The sequence below is a fragment of the Arachis ipaensis genome, chromosome B10, assembly GCF_000816755.2.
Source record: "Arachis ipaensis cultivar K30076 chromosome B10, Araip1.1, whole genome shotgun sequence".
NCBI lineage: Eukaryota > Viridiplantae > Streptophyta > Magnoliopsida > Fabales > Fabaceae > Arachis > Arachis ipaensis.
In genome coordinates, this window is record NC_029794.2 from 108,486,048 (window position 1) to 108,504,727 (window position 18,680).

Here is an 18,680-nt window from a genome sequence, read left to right on the forward strand (position 1 = left end):
CTTTGTGACGAGGATAGTTGTGGTTAAATGGAGTCTGATCAAGCACTGCCTAACTGAAATAATGTGATGGGAGTTTCTTGTGGATTTAGTATATATATATATTGGGAGTTAGGGAATGTTATATCAGCCCATTGAATTTTGTTGCTCATGATTCATCACCAGCACTATATACCAGAACTACCACTTTATGAGAGTCATTATTTGATCATGTGATTGACTCTTGAGAATTGTGTGGTGTATATGTGTAGTATATACTTGCTCCTTCATATTACCTAATCTTATTACTATGATCATTTTGTATGTTGTTGATCTTATTTATTTATTTATTTGTTTATTTATTTTTTCATATTCATTGGTCCTGGTTATTGGATAAAATTAATGTGGCTGACCTTGTTACTTACTTTGGATGAACACTCAGTGTGTGATCTTACATGGCGACTTTGGTATAATTTTTTCCACAGTGTGAATTCAGCACGACATAGAACTACTAGAGGCTGGCATATTAAATTACATTGCTTGCATTATAAACAAAATTGTTTTCTTTTCTGCAATACGAAAAATTATATATGTATTTCTTATATAGTATTAACCATTTTTTTGATTATTAACTGCCCATGGAATTGATTTTGAGACCATCTTGGATTGTTGCTCGAATTGAGGGTAGAATGAGAGTCGAGTGTTAGAAGTGAGGGGAATTTATTTTAATACTTTTCCTGTAAGTAATTAGTGATCGCAATAATGCAGCAAGTTGAAAACAGCAACTACAGCTGACCAAGCAAAAGACAAACCTATCTCTAAACCGGCCGAAGACAAAACCAGATGGGTAAAAAGGTATCTCGTTGATTACTAGATTAAATGAACATATATGGTTCTTTATTACCACCTTCTGCTGATCCGTATTTGTTTTACTCAACAGAAACTAGTGGAGACGCGTTGCTCACCTTGCTACATTAACAACTTATTTACCCACTTGGAACGACATAATGAGCAAGGTAAGTTAGCTGAGATTGAGGCCATTGGATTTGATTTCCTATGTCGGGTACCACAATGGCATGTGAAGCAGAGCATCATGCTCCAATTAGCAAGGGCCTATGACGTGGAGACAGATACTCTCAGGGTAGACGCCGGTGACATTCACATTTCTGCAGAACTTATCGGCAATGTATTCGGCATACCTTCTAGAGGTTAGTGTAAATTATGTAAGGTGTAAAGCTTTTGCTGTGTGGTAAAGCTTATTCCAATGTTGACATGCAGTGATACTGGTAAAATATTTTGTTTCGCGCAGGAGAGCCAATTCCCGAGCTGCAGAAAAAAGATGAATCACATTTGGCAATTAAGAGACAATTTCAGAAGAAAACCACAACCCAACTGCGGGACTTTCTATTTGCTTGTCCAATGGAGACCGAGCAACAGAGAAGCAATAAGGAAATTCCAATACGAGAACCGGGAAACATGCGGGGGGTGCATGTTTGTGTTGTTGGTAATGGCAATAAATTATTTAAATTTAAAACATATCTACGGCTTTAGGTTTATTTCCTAACATGTAATATATTTCTTTATAGGTTTTGTACTTTCACCGATTAAAGCATGGTCCATTGCATGCATGTAGAGTACCCGAGCCTTGGATTGTTGAATGGACCACGAATGAACTTGATATGAAGGCCGACTATGTTATCTCACAGGTTCAAATTCTAATAATGTATTTTTAATAATCTAGTTGATCAATAATGCAAATGGCTGTTCACCTTGATTTTTTTTCATGTCTATATTGCACAATGTTGAACACACAGGGCTGCATAATCAACAATGCAAGGAACCGGAGAAAAAAGAACAAGCATTGTTCGAGTGAATCAGTTAACGAGAGAGGACGGTGTAAAAGGACACGGACGGACACTAACCAATCACCGTCTACCCAAGGGAAGACTTCACCTCATCCAAGCTACAAGAAGGCGAAAAAGGTGATTTGCTTTTCTTTTGATAGCTCGTGAGCTTATTTAATTGGTTCTTTACCTGTGTGGTAGGATGCTTGATCCTTATCATAGAATCTGCTATTACAAAATCCTAAATTAACTTCCTTATGTGGCTGCATAGCCTGTTTTGATACATGGTGGTTATAAATGAACGTTTGGCAGAGCTGGATTCAATGCCCGTGAATGATAATTACATGCTCTTATGTCGAAAGCTTGTTTGAATACAGTTGCTGTGTCTTATTTTTAATAAGCATTAAATTGAGTTGATTTTGTTAATTTAGAATACCCAAATTATGTTATAATCTGAACTTGATAGATAACTTATGATTTCTTTATTTGGATGGTTTCTTATGTTTAAAACAGTTGCTTTACGGGGCTGCCTATTTGGTTGACTGTAGTTGAGGATGTTCACTGTAGTAGGGTTGTTGATGTTCACTATAGTATTGCTTGAGATGGTTCAATGACCGTGTATGATATTTACATGTTTATATGCTGAAAGCTTGTTTGAATATAGTTGTGTTTTAATTTTATTAAGGTTTTATTTTAGTTGAGTTTGTTACTTAAACAGGAGGATTTAGGATGCTCAAATTAGGTTCTAACCTGAATTGGATAGATAAATTATGATTAATTTATTTGGATGGCTTTTTATGTATGAAAGAATTGCTTGATGGTGCTGCCTAGTTGATTAATTACCTTGCTGAAGGATGTTCACTATAGTTGGGTTTTGGATGTAAAATATAGTGTGGCAATAGATGGTTAGTTTTTATGAACGATTGTGAGGTTGTTATGTTTCCCAAACGCCTGAAAGTTCACATTAGATTTTTTCCATGTATTTGTTGTCCCATGTTGAACACAGGGTTGCCTAGTCAACAATTCAAGGAAAAGACACAAGAAGCAGCCTTCGAGTAAGGCAGTTAACAAGAAAGGAGGGTGCAGAAGGCCATGCAAGAACACTGACCAATTTCCGTCTACCGAAGGCAAGACTACATCTCAGCCAAGATACACGGAGACGGATAAGGTGGTCTGCTTTCTGTATCATAGCTTATGTGATAATTTGAATTGGATGTTCACTTTGTTATATTTTTGGGTTTACACCTTAGTATGATTTGGTTGTTCACTTTAGTAGGGTTTTCTTTGTTTGTTAATTTAAATGATGATATGCATGAATTTACATCACAGCAATCCAAGACTGGTACGAGGAGAAAGGTGATTGCCAGTAGGAGCCGATCTAGACCAATCACCAGAAAAGAAATTCCAAAAGAAAGTGTCTCAGGAAGCACTGCTGCGCCATTGGTAGTCTCAGAATCTGATGATGATGACCATGTCCCGCTTGCTAGAAGGATACGGTTATTCCGACAGCACCCTCCGCCACATGAATCAAGACAAGAAGATCCAGTGTTCAACGGCACTCATGAAAGTCATCAAGCTGGAAAAACTGACCTCAAAAATGGATCTCCACACACACCGCCAGCAACACCTGTACAGCTCAGTGACTATGATTTTGACCGGTTAGTGGGTTATTAATTACATTGCTGCATGTTTTCTTCTTTTTTTTTTTCACACCCATGTCATGTGATTAGCCGTCTAGCTAGGCATGACTTGTTCTCTTAGCTAATTTCTTGTTCCATTAGTTTGCAGCGAATTTGACATCTCTATCGTTCAGTGTCCTGAATTTGACCAAGTTCTCAATAATGTTGAACAGGGACACCAAACCAAAGCCATAATCATGCAACCCCTGCAAACGGTGTTTCCAAAAAGATCACCCTATCATACACCGAGTCCAGGTAGACCGAGCTTTTCACTGGGTTTAACTCAGCTTGAAAAGACTCCAACCCCGTCCCCAATACATTCAATTCATCCAAGACTAAGAGAAATAAAATTGGGGGAGACTAAGGAGGAACAAATCAGAACTTGGATAGTTAACCCGTCATTGGATAAAAATCAAGATTTAGCTTCCTATGAAGGGCAGGGCTATATGGTACTACAAAGGAATGATTTCTGGACCTTGAAACCCCGCAGTTGGGTAAACAGCTGTGTAAGTATATGAACTTAAGCATGGGTTTTAATTCTCTATACTTATATTGGTGTTTGAATTACACTTGCTGAATACTCTGTGTAGGTAATTCAATGGATGTGTTATTCTTTCAACGACACTCAATCATCTAGGTTCAAGCGAGAGTTCTATTGCGTGTGTCCAGGCATATTGGTAATTACATTCTTATTACAATGTGGATAAAGCTTTTTCTTGGGATTCTTACTATGTGTGGGTCTGCAGGAGTCAGTGATAAAAAATGATAGTCTGAAAGCATTTATGGACGGTGTGGAACCAATTTATGATGGTCTTAGTCCAAGCTTTGGTGATGATACTAGGTTCTTTGACAAAGTAGAAGCTGCAAAGAGAAAATGGGTGAGTTGCTGTTTTATATTTAAATACCTGTTGGAAATAGCTTGTCACATGATTTGAGAATGTTAAGGTTCTTGAATGGTCGAATGAGATCAATAGTTTTTGTGTTCTTCTTTCTTTTTTTATCTCCTCACATGGATAATTTCTTCATATGTATTGCTTGCTGCAGTGGTTAATTCCTTATTATTGGAGGGGCCATTGGTGGGTATATGCATTTGATGTGGTTGCGAAGCATTTACTTATTCTCGACAGTTTGCATTATGGCCCAGAAGATGATAAACGAATAAAGCTCGATGCATATGTGGTAAGATACCATAATTCTTTTAATCAATATACATCCGCACAGTTCAAGTGGAAATAATTTTGCTCGCGTATGTTCGTTGCATGATTTTCAGGGGAGACTATGTGAGGATATGGCAAGCATTTCTATTCCTGCATTTGTTCGGACTACGCATGGCCCAGCTCATTCGTACGCGAGGGTTCCAAAGCAACCGAACAAGTGAGATGAAATTATAACCCAAATTTGAGGCTTTGTTAGATTTCATTTGAAATTGTGTCGAACCATGTAAGTTGGTTTTTCTCAACTTAATTGCAATAGCATTTTATTGTCCTGTAGCTTTGACTGTGGCATGTGTGTCATTAAGTTGATGGAGAGTTGGACCGAAGAACGTCAACTTTGTGAATGGGATGAGGTTTGTAAATCTCACATTTGCGCAAGTGTCATGATTGATCTTGTAAAATTATTACTGTAACGGTTCAAAATACTAAACCAACTGATAAATCTACCCACAGGATTCACTCCAATCAGACAGGATGGAGTTGATGCTAGATATTATTTGTGGCCCGCACAATACATTGGTCCACCAGCTCATTTCGTTATTGGAACAAAAGGTTATACCTGTTCGTCGCAATGAACCACGGAACAAGAAGAAGGACGTTCGTTCACCATACACTGCACCTAGTACAGGGTCATTGATTGAACGTGCGGAGGGATTACCGAAGGGGGCAATGCGCAGAGGGAGGAAGAAGTTGCTTACTTAGTATTAGTTACAATGAATTGATCTACCAGATTATACTGAGTTTACTTACTGCTGACATGCTTAATGATTTGTTATTTTTCACATTAGAAAGACCTGATTCCATGACATTTTTTTTTCTACAGTACAATGATATGTTGGTTATGTTACCTAAAATTTATCCATGTCTTTTAGATTTTAGACTCCCAGATTTATCAAAGTTGTTTGGTAAAGCTGCCATATTTGTGCTTATCAAAACTGGTGACCACTAACCATCCGTCAATATAGCTAATCTGAATATCCTATACGTTACTATGATGAACATCCAATCTAACAAGGTCAAAATCAAAACATAACCTAGTGGTCACTAATGCTAACGGATAACCATCTTTGTTTATAGTAAAAATGAACATCTGAAAACCTATAGAAATGAACATCCACTTTAGTTCATTAAAAATACGTGAAAACAATGTCTATGAGGAACAGCTACGTACCGAAAAACTATATAGTCAAGCGTGTAGAAATCAAAACATAACCTAGTGGTGTAGAAATCAAAACATAACCTAGTGGTCACTAATGCTAACGGATAACCATCTTTGTTTATAGTAAAAATGAACATCTGAAAGCCTATAGAAATGAACATCCACTTTAGTTCATTAAAAATACGTGAAAACAATGTCTATGAGGAACAGTTAAGTACCGAAAAACTATATAGTCAAGCGTGTAAAAATCAGAAACAACTTTATTAAACTATATACTAAGTTACAGAATAACCATCAAATATACATGTTATACATGAAGTCTACACGAAATAAAAATAGTAAAATGCTTCGTTTTAACAAATGGAAAAATGGTTCTTGCAATCAATAACATGTGGACCTTTGCAACAGCTGCCTTAGAACCTTGAAACTAACATGAATCCTATAAACACAGAAATGAGAAAATATACACTATCACAACCTCGTACAACTAATCCCACTTTTTGTTGAAGGAGCTTAACAAAGACATGAAACCACCGGCTTGTTCGGGAACATTCAAGCCAGAAACAGCACAGTGGTTTATATCTTGAAATGTGTGCAGACGAACCACCTGCCAAAAATTAAAAAGAAAAAGTCCAATGGTTATGTTCTAGGATAGTACTATACCAAATAAGCATACAAAGTTGGGATTAAGCCAAACATATACCGGGGGTGAATTCTTTTGTTTTCTCCGTCTTGAATTCTTGATGGACTTCTCAAGGGCATAGCCGAGCCTCTTACTCTTTGGCCTGCCCTTTGTGGTGACCTTCGGTGGGCCTTGGATGTCATCAACACCGACATCATTCGAACTCTGAGAGCCAATGTTGGTCTGAGTCTCTGCCACGCTCTCGGACCTCTTTTTGGCACGGTGCGTAGCCAACTTGGCCCTTGTTTCTTCCAAAGCAACATGCAGCAATGCTGTTTCTTCATCATCACCGAGGAACTCTTGAGCAACATTATAAAAGTGTGCACACAGTCCCCTGAATGCAACATGACTCTCATCCGACCGACTGACATCATGGCTACTTTTGACATACGTATGCTTGCGCTTTATCTTCTTGCTCCATCGAGGAAGAATATAACAGGAAGGTACTTTGTACACTTTATACGAATGGAAAACTTCAAGGCAGTGACAGCACAACACACCTGAACTCTCAAAAAGATTGCACTCACAACAAAGCTCATGTGTGGAACGGTCAAAGTGAACATCGTACGGAACGCATAGAATAGTATCGTTGAGTAGTTTCTTCTCTTCCACCTTCACGCAGACCAATGGACCCTATTCATCAACTGTAGAAACTCTGCAGTTAGCCTTCCTCACAAACTCAATTTGAACATCCCTAAAAATGCTCGTGGTATATTCTTGCTGAAACTGTTTCTCTATAGGCGAGGTAGTTGCACAAGGGATAACCCCCCTCGAGTCTGCAGCATCATCCTCCAGTTCTCTCTGCTCCTTGACTCCAAGCACATTGTCATATTCATGAATAAATTGGACCAAGCTAGTTTTACTGTGTAAGTATCCACCGTAGAATGCGTGCATGCTCTCACTCCTCTGCGTACTCCGCATTCCTGTCCAAAATTCACCCTTGAAGTATATTGGGACCCACATGCGTCGGTCATCATACAGATCTACAAGAAATAAATAATACCGAATTAAGCAAATAAAGCTTACCCCAAACATATTACTACACCTGAGAAATGAACATCCAAAATCACTGATATATTAAACATCCAAATGTTTACTATAATGAACATCCAGCTAATTGTCATCCAAAATTACTGATAAACTAAACATTCAGATGCCGAACAATTCCAATTAAAGCGTGAGAAGTAATCGTACAGAAACAAACCTGACAGCCATGTGTTGTTATGTAAGTTGTACTCATCTATAAAATCAGCCCAATCATCTTCAAATGACTCCTCCGTCCGAGAGTTCCACACAATGTCGTTTAGGTCACCATACAAAGCTCCGTACTGGCGGTAACCCCCAAGCTTCGAAGGTAGCTTATTCATAATATGCCAAATGCACCACCGGTGGCGTGTGTCGGGTAAAGTATTTTTGATCGCACGGTAAAGGGATCGACATTGATCGGTTATGATACACTTTGGAGCAGTTCCCATGCACTTCACCCATTGGCTAAAAACCCACTCATAACTTCCGATTTCTTCATTCCCCAACAAAGCACAACCGAGGAGGGTCGACCTACCATGGTGGTTGACCCCAACGAACGACACAAACGGTAATCCATGCCTACCAGAAAAACCAACCAGATGTAAGAAATGCCAATCACAATAAAAAAGCGTATTATCAAGAAAAGGTAAAAACACCAACTTAACTACCACGTACCTATTTGTACTATACGTGCTATCAACTGACACGATGTCCCCATAGTATTCATACGACGCCCTACACCTTGCATCAACCCATACTGCACTCTTAAATTTACACTCATCGTCCAACTTCACCGCGTAAAAGAAGTTCGGATTGATGTCCTTCATTCTCCTAAAGTAGCTCATCATCTCCCTGACATCCGCATTCACATTGCTAGTTTGGAGCCTTGCTGTTATATAATTTCTTAAATCCTTCTCTGAGAATCCCAAGTTAGAGGGGCCACCAGCTTCATTTGACAAAGCAAAGAATGTCTTGTTTGGTCGAATCCCAGCCTCATCATTATCCTCGATCACGCACTTCGCATGCATGGTCAACTGCCTATACTCATGGTAGTGCACTGCCTTTTTCGGTGAACAGGGGTGAGAGTGCGTCAAGTCAACCTTGAGTAAAACCCAGTCTTGCACGTCTTTATCAAACTTTACATATATCCTTGCCTTGCACCCAGCAGCTGAAATCGTATTCTTCCGCGTTGGTGCTTTAACACGAGACTCGCGGATCCCATCACGATTACAGTGTATAGCTTGGTTAATGGGAGCCTTTGTGATCTTATCAAATGTTGTCGTCCTTATCTTAGTTGCAAATCCATCTTTCTTTGCATAGCTCACATAAAAGTCATGAGCCATCTGTAACTGAGCAAACCGCATTCCAACTCTTGGTATCTCATCTTCTTGTAAGCAACCATGATCTGGTAACTGTATTTTATATTAATTCGAACAAAAAATTAATTACCATTAGTTATCAAATCAAACATGAACATTATGAGTACACAAAAGTAAGCTAGACTCCAATACCTCATCACCAAACTCCATCTCATCACTTCCAACATCTGTAACATCCGACAACTGCGCGGCCTAAAATTCCCAAAACAAACAAAGTAACCAAAAGGAGGAAGATCCTGATCAAAACTCATTTCAATACAATCTCTAAAACAATCACCAAAAACACATCAACAGCTACAAATCAAGCAAAGAGTTTTTTTTTTCATTTCATGTATTATTTAATTAGTTTTCACCATTTATTTGTTTTTTTTTTCTCATTTAATGAAAATCTTGTGGAATTATTTGTTCCATTTTGGCTAATAGTTATGGGCCTTACTCACCCTTTAGTGGCTTCTTTTTTCACTCCAGCCACAAAATTCTTTTCCTATATATTTACATATACACACTCGTTTCTTTAGATGCAATAAAACATAAGCACATCTTTGATTAACTATATCACTACAAAAAAAAAGGTTAAAATGGCAGTTTTTTTTTGGAAATTACGGCGGTTCTAACCGCCATTTTTACCAAAAATGGCGCCTCCAAGAAACGCCGGAATTCTGGGCGCCATTCTGGTTATTACGGCGGTTTTCTGAAAACCGCCGTAATAACCAGTGGATAATACGGCGGTTTTCTGATGGTTAAAATGGCGGTTAAAATTTTTAACCGCCATTATTTCCACGTAAAACGGCAGTTTTTATATTGTTTAAAATGGCGGTTATAACCGCCGTTTTTACCAGGATATAGTGGCATCTTTTGTTTAAAATGGGGGTTTCTAACCGCCATGACATCGTTTTCATTTAAAATGGGGTTTCTAACCGCCGTTTAACCAGAGTATAATGACATCATTTTCGTTTAAAATGGGAGTTTCTAACCGCCGTTTATACCTAATTATAATAACAATTTTATGTTTTTTAAAATAAAAATGAAACCACCTATTTAAAGTGATATTTTCAAGTTGTTTATTCATTCTTATTTTAAATAGGAACACCAAGCTTGCAATTTTCTTATGACCTCCTTATACTTGTTTTCTTTTACTCCTGCAGCTTAATTTTGATTAAGCAACAAATTTGTGAAATAGATTTCTTAAAAGTAACGGAAAGATTCAAAGAAAGAGTAAAGTCGATTGGAAGACAATCAAAGGAAACTTGATTGGATAAAAAGAGGAGCACCTAATGCCAACATTATTCTTTAAATTAACAATAGAATAATGCGGTCATGGAATCCATCATAATTCAAGAGCTTTAAATTAAACAAAGGTAAATATTGTCAAAATTCATGAGCAAATCCTTTCTTGTTACGCTTCCACTTCCTTGCAATTACATCATAAGTAAACTTAATGGCTCCTTAACCTTAAGCATCCTTTGCTTCGCTGGCTCGTCCAACGGTGCCTCCCAAGAGATATTGTAACTGTTGCCTGATGAGGAGCATGAAACAACGCATCCTGTTCTTTCTGCAGAAGCAAAACCCATCCTGTTCTTTCTGCAGAAGCAAAACCCAAACACCTTACCTACCAACACAAATCTGGGAAATCTCAATGGAGCCACCCATCTAGAAATAATCATTCAGCAACCTACAATATTGTTATACATTACCTATCCAACTCAACCCTTGGAATTTTCTCTGTTTCCCCTTCTTCATCCTCTTCTTGATCCTCTCAACCTTTACCCACTTGCCTACATCAAAAATAGAATCTTTAACAAGGATAAGAAACAATCAATTTAGAAACTAGATGTAAATTAGCATATCCATTTTTCATTTGGATGCTGTTAGAATTCATGATAACAACTCAAGAGTAAACTTGATATTAAGATGTTATTTGTGTTGTGTGATAGCTGTGTCTACTGTCTAATATGATTCAAGATACCATCTATTTATAGGCGATGAATGCCTAGTATTTTATCATTAACAAAATTATCAATCTAATTAATAGACAAATATCCTAGACAATATTCTCTAACAGATACTTTGTCATGAATACATGCATTGATTCTTTCAAAGCAAGAAAATGTTTATCCTTTACGATAACTATGATTTTACCTTTTATTGCTATGATCAATGTGTCAGTAATGTAAAATGTACATGATACTTCATTAGTTCATCCATTCAATTTAGTATATCATTTGATTACTGAATCTAGATAGAAATTGCGGCAAGAGGAATTATCAAGTTTAAAAGATACCTTGGCAGGGTCGGCAACAAAGATTCGAGAGAGAAGGTTCCTACACTCTGCAGAAACGCGAACATAGTCTGGTATGGAGTATTGAACACCTATTATTCTCTGTTACCAAAGGATCAAAGTTTGAGTTTTCTGCTAACAAAGATTATTCAAGCTGTTAAAGTTGGATGAGAGCTCACCCCAATAGTCTTCCTGAAATTTCTAGGATCTTCCGGATCCTCAAAAGGGTATGCACCAACTAACATGACATAAAGGGTCACACCACAGGACCAAACATCTGCAATCTGTAAAATAAGACAAAGTGCTTACAAAATCAAGCTGTTCTAATAAGACTATGAATTGATAATGGTCAAAACAACTCAAATTATCAAATACCTTTCCGTCGTACTCCTTTCGTGACAGAACCTCCGGAGCAATGTATGCTGGAGTTCCAACTGTTGATTTTGGTTTTAAAGCTTCCAAAGCCATAGATATCAAGGACTCCAATAAAAAATTTAAAAGTCGCGTCTTGTCCGATCAAATTGTTAATCTTGTCCACCAACCTATTAACAAATTAAACACATTAGTGGAGCAGGTTTTGAATAGCTAGAATTTGATTATATATTTTTTTTAATTACCAGTCAAAGAGTCTAGAATATATTGTTTTGGCCAAGCCATCTCTGCTTATTGCTGTGCTTTGCGGATCGAGGCTCCGTTTAATAACTTCCTCTGGGGTGATCATCACACGCTTCACTAATGCATCTTCCAAACCAGCAAGATCACACCTGATCAGGTGAAAAATATAGTATAACTAAGGTTTGAGGTTTATACAGGTAATTTCTAGTCCTTATTAATATCATCATGGTTTATAAAGGTTTGAGGTTTCAACATTTAAAGAAGATTAAGCCCCTTAAAAAGAGATATAGATAGCGTAGCATTCTATAGGGTCAGTGATGAACAAAGATTTTAGATGTGGCTTACCAAAAAGAGGAGATCAGATTCAATAATTCTTCCAGTTCCAAACTCATATCACACCAGTCACTAAAGTTTTAGACAACATATATAATAGATAAGAAAATAATGCTCTTCAAACATATATAAGATAAAGAAAACCAGGTAAAAGTGAAAATGATGAACAAGACTAGAATTAGATAACTAATTAAGTGTTAATCATATTATATTCTCACCTGATTAAAGTGAAAATAATTTGTTCAGCTTGGTGCTACCACAAAATTCATGATCTCTTTACACTGAAAAGTAGCAAAATGTATAGATCAATATATAGATACATATAAATATAAAAGTAGCCTGTGATTTAAGATACTAGTTAAAAAAAATAAAAATTTCTTTGAAAAATTGGGTCAGAAAATCTATGTACAAGAAAAAGAATAGGAGCCAAAACTTTTTCATCACTGAACACTGAACAACATAAGTGAAACTGAATATGTATATAGGATTATATATACAAACAGCACAGCTTTGACTTGGTGTCACAATATATGAAATCATCTTTTTGGATTTTTGACAGTGCAGAAAGTAGTAGTAGTAGAACTGAGCCGCAAGGTACTAAAGTCCACCATGAATGAGTAATGAATCCAATTCCATGATCTTACCACATAAAAGTACAAGTGCAGAAAAGGAAAATTTTATAATCTGACCACATAAAAGTATAAGTGCAGAAAAGGAAAATCAAAAGGAAAAAGAGATGTTAAGCTAACCTGTGCTGCGAAGAGGAGGCTTTAGTCTTCAAAGAATCTTGCGGAAGCCAAGGAGAAGAAAAAAAAATCCTGTTTTACTGTAATTGGAATAAATAAACAGAATAAGTCAACATATAGATAAATTACAAAAGAACAAGCAACTTATTCCTTTAAAATCAGAGTCCCAAAGATCATGCAGATATCGATTAACAATCACACAGTCCCACCTTCGCTGATGCGATGCATCAATCTCCTGCGACAACCTCTTTGCCACATTGAAGATTAAGTTATATGCATATGCAAAACCAAGCAAATTAAACATATCATGAGTTAAAAACTTAAAATTTAAATAAAAAAGTTGCCAAGCTCAGAAGAAGGAAGGGAACCCAAACAAATGAATTTGACAATTTAAAGGGAAAAGGAAAAAAAGAATTGGCAAAAGCTGATGCAGGCCGGTAAACTTCTTTCTTGCAATTGTTGTAGCCTCTCGATGGATGGGTGAATGTAGCTAGAGCTTGCTTCCACTTTCTGCATTGAAACCATGAAGCATCACTTTTTAAACGAGAAAACCCAACTTACTGGAATCAAATAGAAGACAAAAGATTACCTACCAACACACAATTAGACAGAAAAAAGAACATGCAGAAAATAACAAAAATAGCCACTTCAAAAAGCTCACATGGAACCACAATCAAGAAGTTTCACAGCAGAATAGAGAGGACAGTAATGATCAGAAAACATAGAAGCATTCTGCGAATAGATTCAGCTACTGAACGCCTTTGAGACTCTGGTGCAGTAATGGCTTCTTCAAATTTAAGTTTCATAACTGCCTTTTCACATTTCTTCAATTTCTTTGTTGCATCGGGATCATTTGGACACATTTTCTTTACCTATTGAATATAAGCATATTACATCAAACACATTTAGATATTGACACAAAGTACATGCTAAAGACAAATAAAAAGAAGATAATAAGATACTAAAAGACACCCTTAGATAGCTGCAACACAAACAAAGCCAACACCTTTTTTTTTTGTTTCCTTTTGTTCATTATCAATGACATTATCTTATCTATCACATGTAAACTAAGATTCTCCACACATAAAAATATATACAAATCAGTTAATCACTTCAAAGAAAACAGTTGAAGCATACTTTAGATTTAGCACATACCTAGTTAACAACATATCAAATCAAATAATAAGAAAGGAAATTTATTATTAATTTTCAATCACAAGACATCCCTTTCACTCCCCAACATCAGTCCATATAAACGTGAATTAATTTTCAATCACAAGACATCCTTAAAGTAATTACAAAATGGAAGTAGCAGGGAGGAAAGACATTACTAGTAGTAGAACTTGCCATAAAATTAAAAAAGAACTTATAATTAAATCTGAAGACTCATGCCTATAAAAAAAAACTTATCAAAACAATATAAACGTGAATTAAAAAATGCAGAAAAATCAAGAGCATCATCATTATAAATATTAGGAAGCAGGTTGAGCATAGTAACAACTATATTTGTAATGAAATTGTTAACATAACAAGTTCAATGCATGTACGAGTCTGCCAGCAGAGTTTACATGAGCTTGCAAACGAGTAAAATCTAGGTCCTGCCTCAGTATAATGACAACCATAATAATAGCTATAATTGAACCCTGTCATTTTATCAAATACAACATAAGCATTCATTATGAACGAGGATCGACGAAGAAGTCAAAAAAAAGAAAAGATCTATCTAATATAAGAGCTTATTAGAACGAGGATCGTGAGTACCTGGTACTGGAGAAATCATAGAGTTAGTGCTGGAAAAGATCATAACTCCAACCTCAGCATCGCACAAAATTGCAAGCTCCTTCGCCTTCTTCAAGAAACCGTTCCTTCGCTTCGAGAAGGTCACTTGCCTGCTCGTGGAATTGTCGATCCTCCTTATCGCGATCTTTCCTCTCCCCATCGCTCTCAATCAAAACCCTAACTCCTCGATCCAGAATCACCGTTTCTGTTCATCACAGATCAACAACCAAAACTTCAATTTCACCAAGAGTGAAGAAAAAGAAAAGTCAAAAACAGAAAAAAATGAACTAAAAAGACAGCTCAAGAAACAGCCAGAAGAGAGTGAAAACTGAAAGCATCGATTCGTCGGAGAACGCCACTGAAAAGATCGTCACCGGAGCAGCGCTGGAGAAGATTGTCACGCAGATCGTTGTTTTCGATTTCAGTCGCTGGAGAGCGCTGCTGAGAAGATCATTGGAGCAGCTTCACTTTTGTAGGGTTTCACTTTCACCAGTTCTAGAACAGCATTAGAGTTTTTCTTGGGTTTGGGCCTTTTTTTTTTTAATAATGACTTCGATAATGGCGGTTAAAAACCGCCTAAATCACCAAAAAATGCAATTTTAGAAAACTTAATTATGGCAACAGCATAAAATGCCATAATACCTGAATATTATGGCGGTTCTTTAAAACCGCCGTAATATAAATGCCATTTTAAACTCTTTTTTTGTAGTGTATAATCCCATAAGCATGAAAAATATTAAAATAAAAGGCAGGAAGCATATGAGCATATAACTAAAAAATATGCAGTGAGCATATAAACATACCATTACATGATTAAAGCACTAATATAAGCATGAAAAATATTAAAATAAAAGGCAGGAAGCATATCAGCATGTAACTAAAAAAAATATGCAGTGAGCTAGCTTTTAAACATACCATTACATGATTAAAGCACTAATATAAGCATGAATAATATTAAAATAAAAGGCAGGAAGCATATCAGCATGTAACTAAAAAAATATGCAGTGAGCTAGCTTTTAAACATACTATTACATGATTAAAGCACTAATATAAGCATGAAAAATATTAAAATAAAAGACAGGAAGCATATCAGCATGTAACTAAAAAAATATGCAGTGATCTAGCTTTTAAACATACTATTACATGATTAAAACACTAAGCTAAACATTCCATGGTTAGCATGGTGCAAATACAACTATCATTCACTTCAATACACGTACGAAATTATGCTTCCTGGATGTAATCATATAAGCATGCAATAATTTCATCTAATCCTCAATGCATGTAATGATACCATTAAATATAAAACACCCATAAATTTATTTGCATCTCAACTGACTATTACAATTGCATGTTTCAATAACCATACAATTAAAATACTCCTTTACATTGTGACTAAACCTAAAAACTAAACGCACGATAAACATCCATGGCAGAATTTGAGGATCCAAATTGCTCACCTTGCTCGGCTCGTGAGCATGGCCTGCGACATTGCCGGCTAAGTTTTCTTGTTCGTATGATAAATTTTTTGAATCGTCAGAGGCTACACACTCTAGAGGTTCTACTATATCGACCTCCATTAATGAATTTCGGCTAGGTGACGTGCATAAAAGAGGATCCTCGCTTGAAACACGCTTTCCTTGTGATTCTGCCATTTTGAAGTATTCAAAACCGGCTGCGCTGTGTGCGGAAGAGAGTGCGGCACTGGTTGGTTAGTCGTTGTTGGCGGTGCAATGTTCGATCGGAGCTGAAGGGAGAAGCCGATCAACAGGACGCAGGCATGGGTAATTGACTGCTGGAGAAGGTGGAAATCAGCGCATGGGGCAACGGTGTACTCCAGGAGAATATGCCGTCAGGGAGATTCTATTTTTAACCTAAATATTTGATTTGAATCTATAATTAAGATTAATTCTAAATAGTTTTAAATTTCAAATTTCAAATTATTAATAATATGAAATTAATTAATAACCCATTATTTATTTTTAATTTCCATTACACCCACATTGTATGTATTGTACAATAAGTGTATTGTTTCCTCATACTTTCCCTTATGCTTATCATACCCGTGCGATGCACGGGTACTTCACTAGTTCAATCTAAAATGGAGACGCTAATTTCTTCGAGATCATCATCCAACGAGAGATAAATTTCGTCAAGCCAAGATAGCTCTGTCCCACTGTCATCATCGTCGCTACAGTAGTTTACACCTCGTACGGACCCCTTCTTTTCATACACTTTGCACAAAACCCATTTGCTCCAAATTTGATGATCCTGTTTTAATTTAATTAGATGTTAGTAAATTTTCACAAAGGAAAAAAAACCTATAGTGGATGTGGGTAGTGACTTACGTGTTTTCTTCTGGCTCTACTTGTAGAAATAATGTTAGAGGATCGGCAAATATGATATTCTTGCATGACCCAACTGGTTTCAATGCCGTGTGGAGCTTCTCCTATGTGGAATACAAGGTTCTTCTTTGTCCCTACTTTCTTCTCAACCGTTGATGACAATATTGCTTCACTTTCACCTATTTCCTTCCAATACCCATTTTCTGTTATTCTTTTTTCCTTCACTTTGCTGAAGAAATAGTATTGATTTCCGCTTGACAACGCTTTATCTGCCAAATATTTACACTGCTCAATTTTAAAATAAATTATTTTGGTTTAAAGTAAAAGGTGTTAACTTGGTTGTTATATGAAAAGTGGTGATAAGAAATTGAGTAGGTTAAAGATACCGTTGAGTTGGGAAGGATGAGCGAGAGAGAGATCAAGATCAGGGATGATGTTGGGATGGCATGGCAAAAGAGAAGCCTTGGCATAGAGAAAGTGAAGGACAAGTTCTTCATCCGTTGGAGAGAACAAAAACCCAGGAGGAAGCTGCTTCACGCTTTCATAATCTGCAGTAGTAGAAGTAGTAGTCATCATCATCATAGAATTGGTGTATGAATTGTTGAGTTTGGTATAGTAATAACTACACTTCCATAATCCATTTATTTTGTCACTATATATATAGTTTGAGATGCTGAGTAGAGAGATAAAGATTCGGGTTGATTATTTTTCACAAAAGCTAACTATAATAATGGATGGATAGATTGCTGGAAATTATAAAGGCGGCGGTAGTACTTGGAACATGTCATAATATCACAAGGTTAATTAAAGGCGGCCAAGGAAACTAACAACAAAAGCTAACTACTTTGGTTTTAAGACACATATATACACACACACTAAAGTTAATTTCCAGCAATATTATTCAACAATATGTATGACAAGTTAGTTGACTTTGCAATGACGATATACACCAAATTCAATATTGTTTTTTGGAAAATGATAGAAACTTAATTAATAATATTAGTAGAAGAAAATATATAGGGAATTAATTAGTGTTTCTTTAAATATTAAAATATTCTTGCTTACGTTAATCAATTATTTAATTATCAATTCTTTTCTTATAAACTTAACATGCATAATTATTGAATCATGACAATGGAATAACAATTTGCCACTTGTTAATTATGTATCGCGTTTGCATGCAAAGCTACACAATAAACGCGTCATTTACAAATATTTTAATTTGGAGGTGCTTAACTTTTTCTTTTTCTATATATATGGATATTGTTTCAAAGGTGATAATCTTTTTCATAGTACTACTACTTTTGTAAGATCGAAATACAAGGTTGCGATAAATTTTTTTGTTTGCTCTAAGCTAACGGTGAATTGTATTTATAAAAAGCTGCGATGATAAAATAAGCGAGGTCTTAGAATTAAGGATAGAGAAAGTTTAAGGTCAGCACGTATTTTTATTAAAATTTGATTAGTATTTAATCGTTAAAAAAAATAAATAATTTTATACTATTGAATAAAATTTTACATCATTAAAAATATTAATAAAAATTAATTAATAACTACAAATCATAAAATTTGTTACTTTTCTAACATTCTTTTTAAGTATAAAAATTAAAGTAGAAGACATATTT

The 18,680-nt window shown here is 36.1% G+C and overlaps 4 protein-coding genes and 1 long non-coding RNA gene across 11 annotated transcripts; 2 read left to right on the top strand and 3 right to left on the bottom strand.

The window, feature by feature from the left end:
• LOC107624020 lies at nucleotides 820-5,567 on the top strand. The gene is made up of 15 exons (XM_021114637.1): nucleotides 820-831; nucleotides 917-1,184; nucleotides 1,286-1,467; nucleotides 1,563-1,682; nucleotides 1,791-1,958; nucleotides 2,827-2,991; nucleotides 3,150-3,162; nucleotides 3,308-3,478; nucleotides 3,602-4,005; nucleotides 4,090-4,176; nucleotides 4,246-4,377; nucleotides 4,544-4,678; nucleotides 4,770-4,873; nucleotides 4,973-5,066; nucleotides 5,167-5,567. The coding sequence occupies exons 1-15, from the start codon at nucleotides 820-822 to the stop codon at nucleotides 5,413-5,415; spliced, it is 2,304 nt and encodes a 767-aa protein (XP_020970296.1). The 3' UTR covers nucleotides 5,416-5,567.
• LOC107620949 (protein FAR1-RELATED SEQUENCE 5-like) lies at nucleotides 7,163-8,987 on the bottom strand. Its single transcript, XM_021113192.1, has 2 exons — nucleotides 7,759-8,987; nucleotides 7,163-7,537 (listed from the first exon to the last, which is right to left on the bottom strand). Exons 1-2 carry the CDS (start codon nucleotides 8,942-8,944, stop codon nucleotides 7,188-7,190), a joined length of 1,536 nt encoding a protein of 511 aa, XP_020968851.1. The 5' UTR covers nucleotides 8,945-8,987; the 3' UTR covers nucleotides 7,163-7,187.
• LOC107624303 (MADS-box transcription factor 27-like) lies at nucleotides 10,185-15,251 on the bottom strand. 6 transcript variants are annotated; one of them, XR_002355735.1, is made up of 13 exons: nucleotides 15,040-15,235; nucleotides 14,693-14,915; nucleotides 13,525-13,803; nucleotides 13,141-13,441; nucleotides 12,935-13,011; nucleotides 12,404-12,466; nucleotides 12,198-12,257; nucleotides 11,855-12,001; nucleotides 11,613-11,779; nucleotides 11,417-11,521; nucleotides 11,241-11,339; nucleotides 10,654-10,734; nucleotides 10,185-10,540 (listed from the first exon to the last, which is right to left on the bottom strand). XR_002355735.1 is itself a non-coding variant. In XM_021113626.1 (2 exons), exons 1-2 carry the CDS (start codon nucleotides 14,868-14,870, stop codon nucleotides 14,432-14,434), a joined length of 321 nt encoding a protein of 106 aa, XP_020969285.1. In that variant the 5' UTR covers nucleotides 14,871-15,251; the 3' UTR covers nucleotides 13,812-14,431. The 6 variants fall into 6 exon arrangements, 1 of the variants encoding a protein (XP_020969285.1); XR_002355734.1 differs by having other exon boundaries at nucleotides 13,593-13,803; nucleotides 15,040-15,232; XR_002355736.1 differs by having other exon boundaries at nucleotides 10,185-10,568; nucleotides 13,593-13,803; nucleotides 15,040-15,232.
• Nucleotides 16,658-17,749, bottom strand: LOC107621692 (NAC domain-containing protein 104). 2 transcript variants are annotated; one of them, XM_016323711.2, is made up of 3 exons: nucleotides 17,442-17,749; nucleotides 17,059-17,324; nucleotides 16,658-16,981 (listed from the first exon to the last, which is right to left on the bottom strand). In XM_016323711.2, exons 1-3 carry the CDS (start codon nucleotides 17,635-17,637, stop codon nucleotides 16,802-16,804), a joined length of 642 nt encoding a protein of 213 aa, XP_016179197.1. In that variant the 5' UTR covers nucleotides 17,638-17,749; the 3' UTR covers nucleotides 16,658-16,801. The 2 variants fall into 2 exon arrangements, with proteins under 2 accessions (XP_016179197.1, XP_016179198.1); XM_016323712.2 differs by having other exon boundaries at nucleotides 16,661-16,981; nucleotides 17,059-17,340; nucleotides 17,442-17,687.
• LOC110268090 lies at nucleotides 17,045-17,975 on the top strand. The gene is made up of 2 exons (XR_002356144.1): nucleotides 17,045-17,175; nucleotides 17,410-17,975. It is a non-coding gene; the product is annotated as an uncharacterized LOC110268090 (long non-coding RNA).

Coding starts and splice junctions, on each gene's coding strand:
- LOC107624020 (XM_021114637.1), top strand. Junction 4,177..4,245: donor GCGTGTGTCCAGGCATATTG/GTAATTACATTC, acceptor GTGGGTCTGCAG/GAGTCAGTGATAAAAAATGA. Junction 4,874..4,972: donor GTTCCAAAGCAACCGAACAA/GTGAGATGAAAT, acceptor TAATTGCAATAG/CATTTTATTGTCCTGTAGCT.
- LOC107620949 (XM_021113192.1), bottom strand. CDS start 8,944: ATGCGGTTTGCTCAGTTACAGATGGCTCATGACTTTTATGTGAGCTAT. Junction 7,538..7,758: donor TAACAACACATGGCTGTCAG/GTTTGTTTCTGT, acceptor TATTTCTTGTAG/ATCTGTATGATGACCGACGC.
- LOC107624303 (XM_021113626.1), bottom strand. CDS start 14,870: ATGGGGAGAGGAAAGATCGCGATAAGGAGGATCGACAATTCCACGAGC. Junction 14,575..14,692: donor TATGATTTCTCCAGTACCAG/GTACTCACGATC, acceptor ATAAAATGACAG/GGTTCAATTATAGCTATTAT.
- LOC107621692 (XM_016323711.2), bottom strand. CDS start 17,637: ATGATGATGATGACTACTACTTCTACTACTGCAGATTATGAAAGCGTG. Junction 17,325..17,441: donor TCATCCTTCCCAACTCAACG/GTATCTTTAACC, acceptor AATATTTGGCAG/ATAAAGCGTTGTCAAGCGGA. Junction 16,982..17,058: donor GTAGAGCCAGAAGAAAACAC/GTAAGTCACTAC, acceptor AAATTAAAACAG/GATCATCAAATTTGGAGCAA.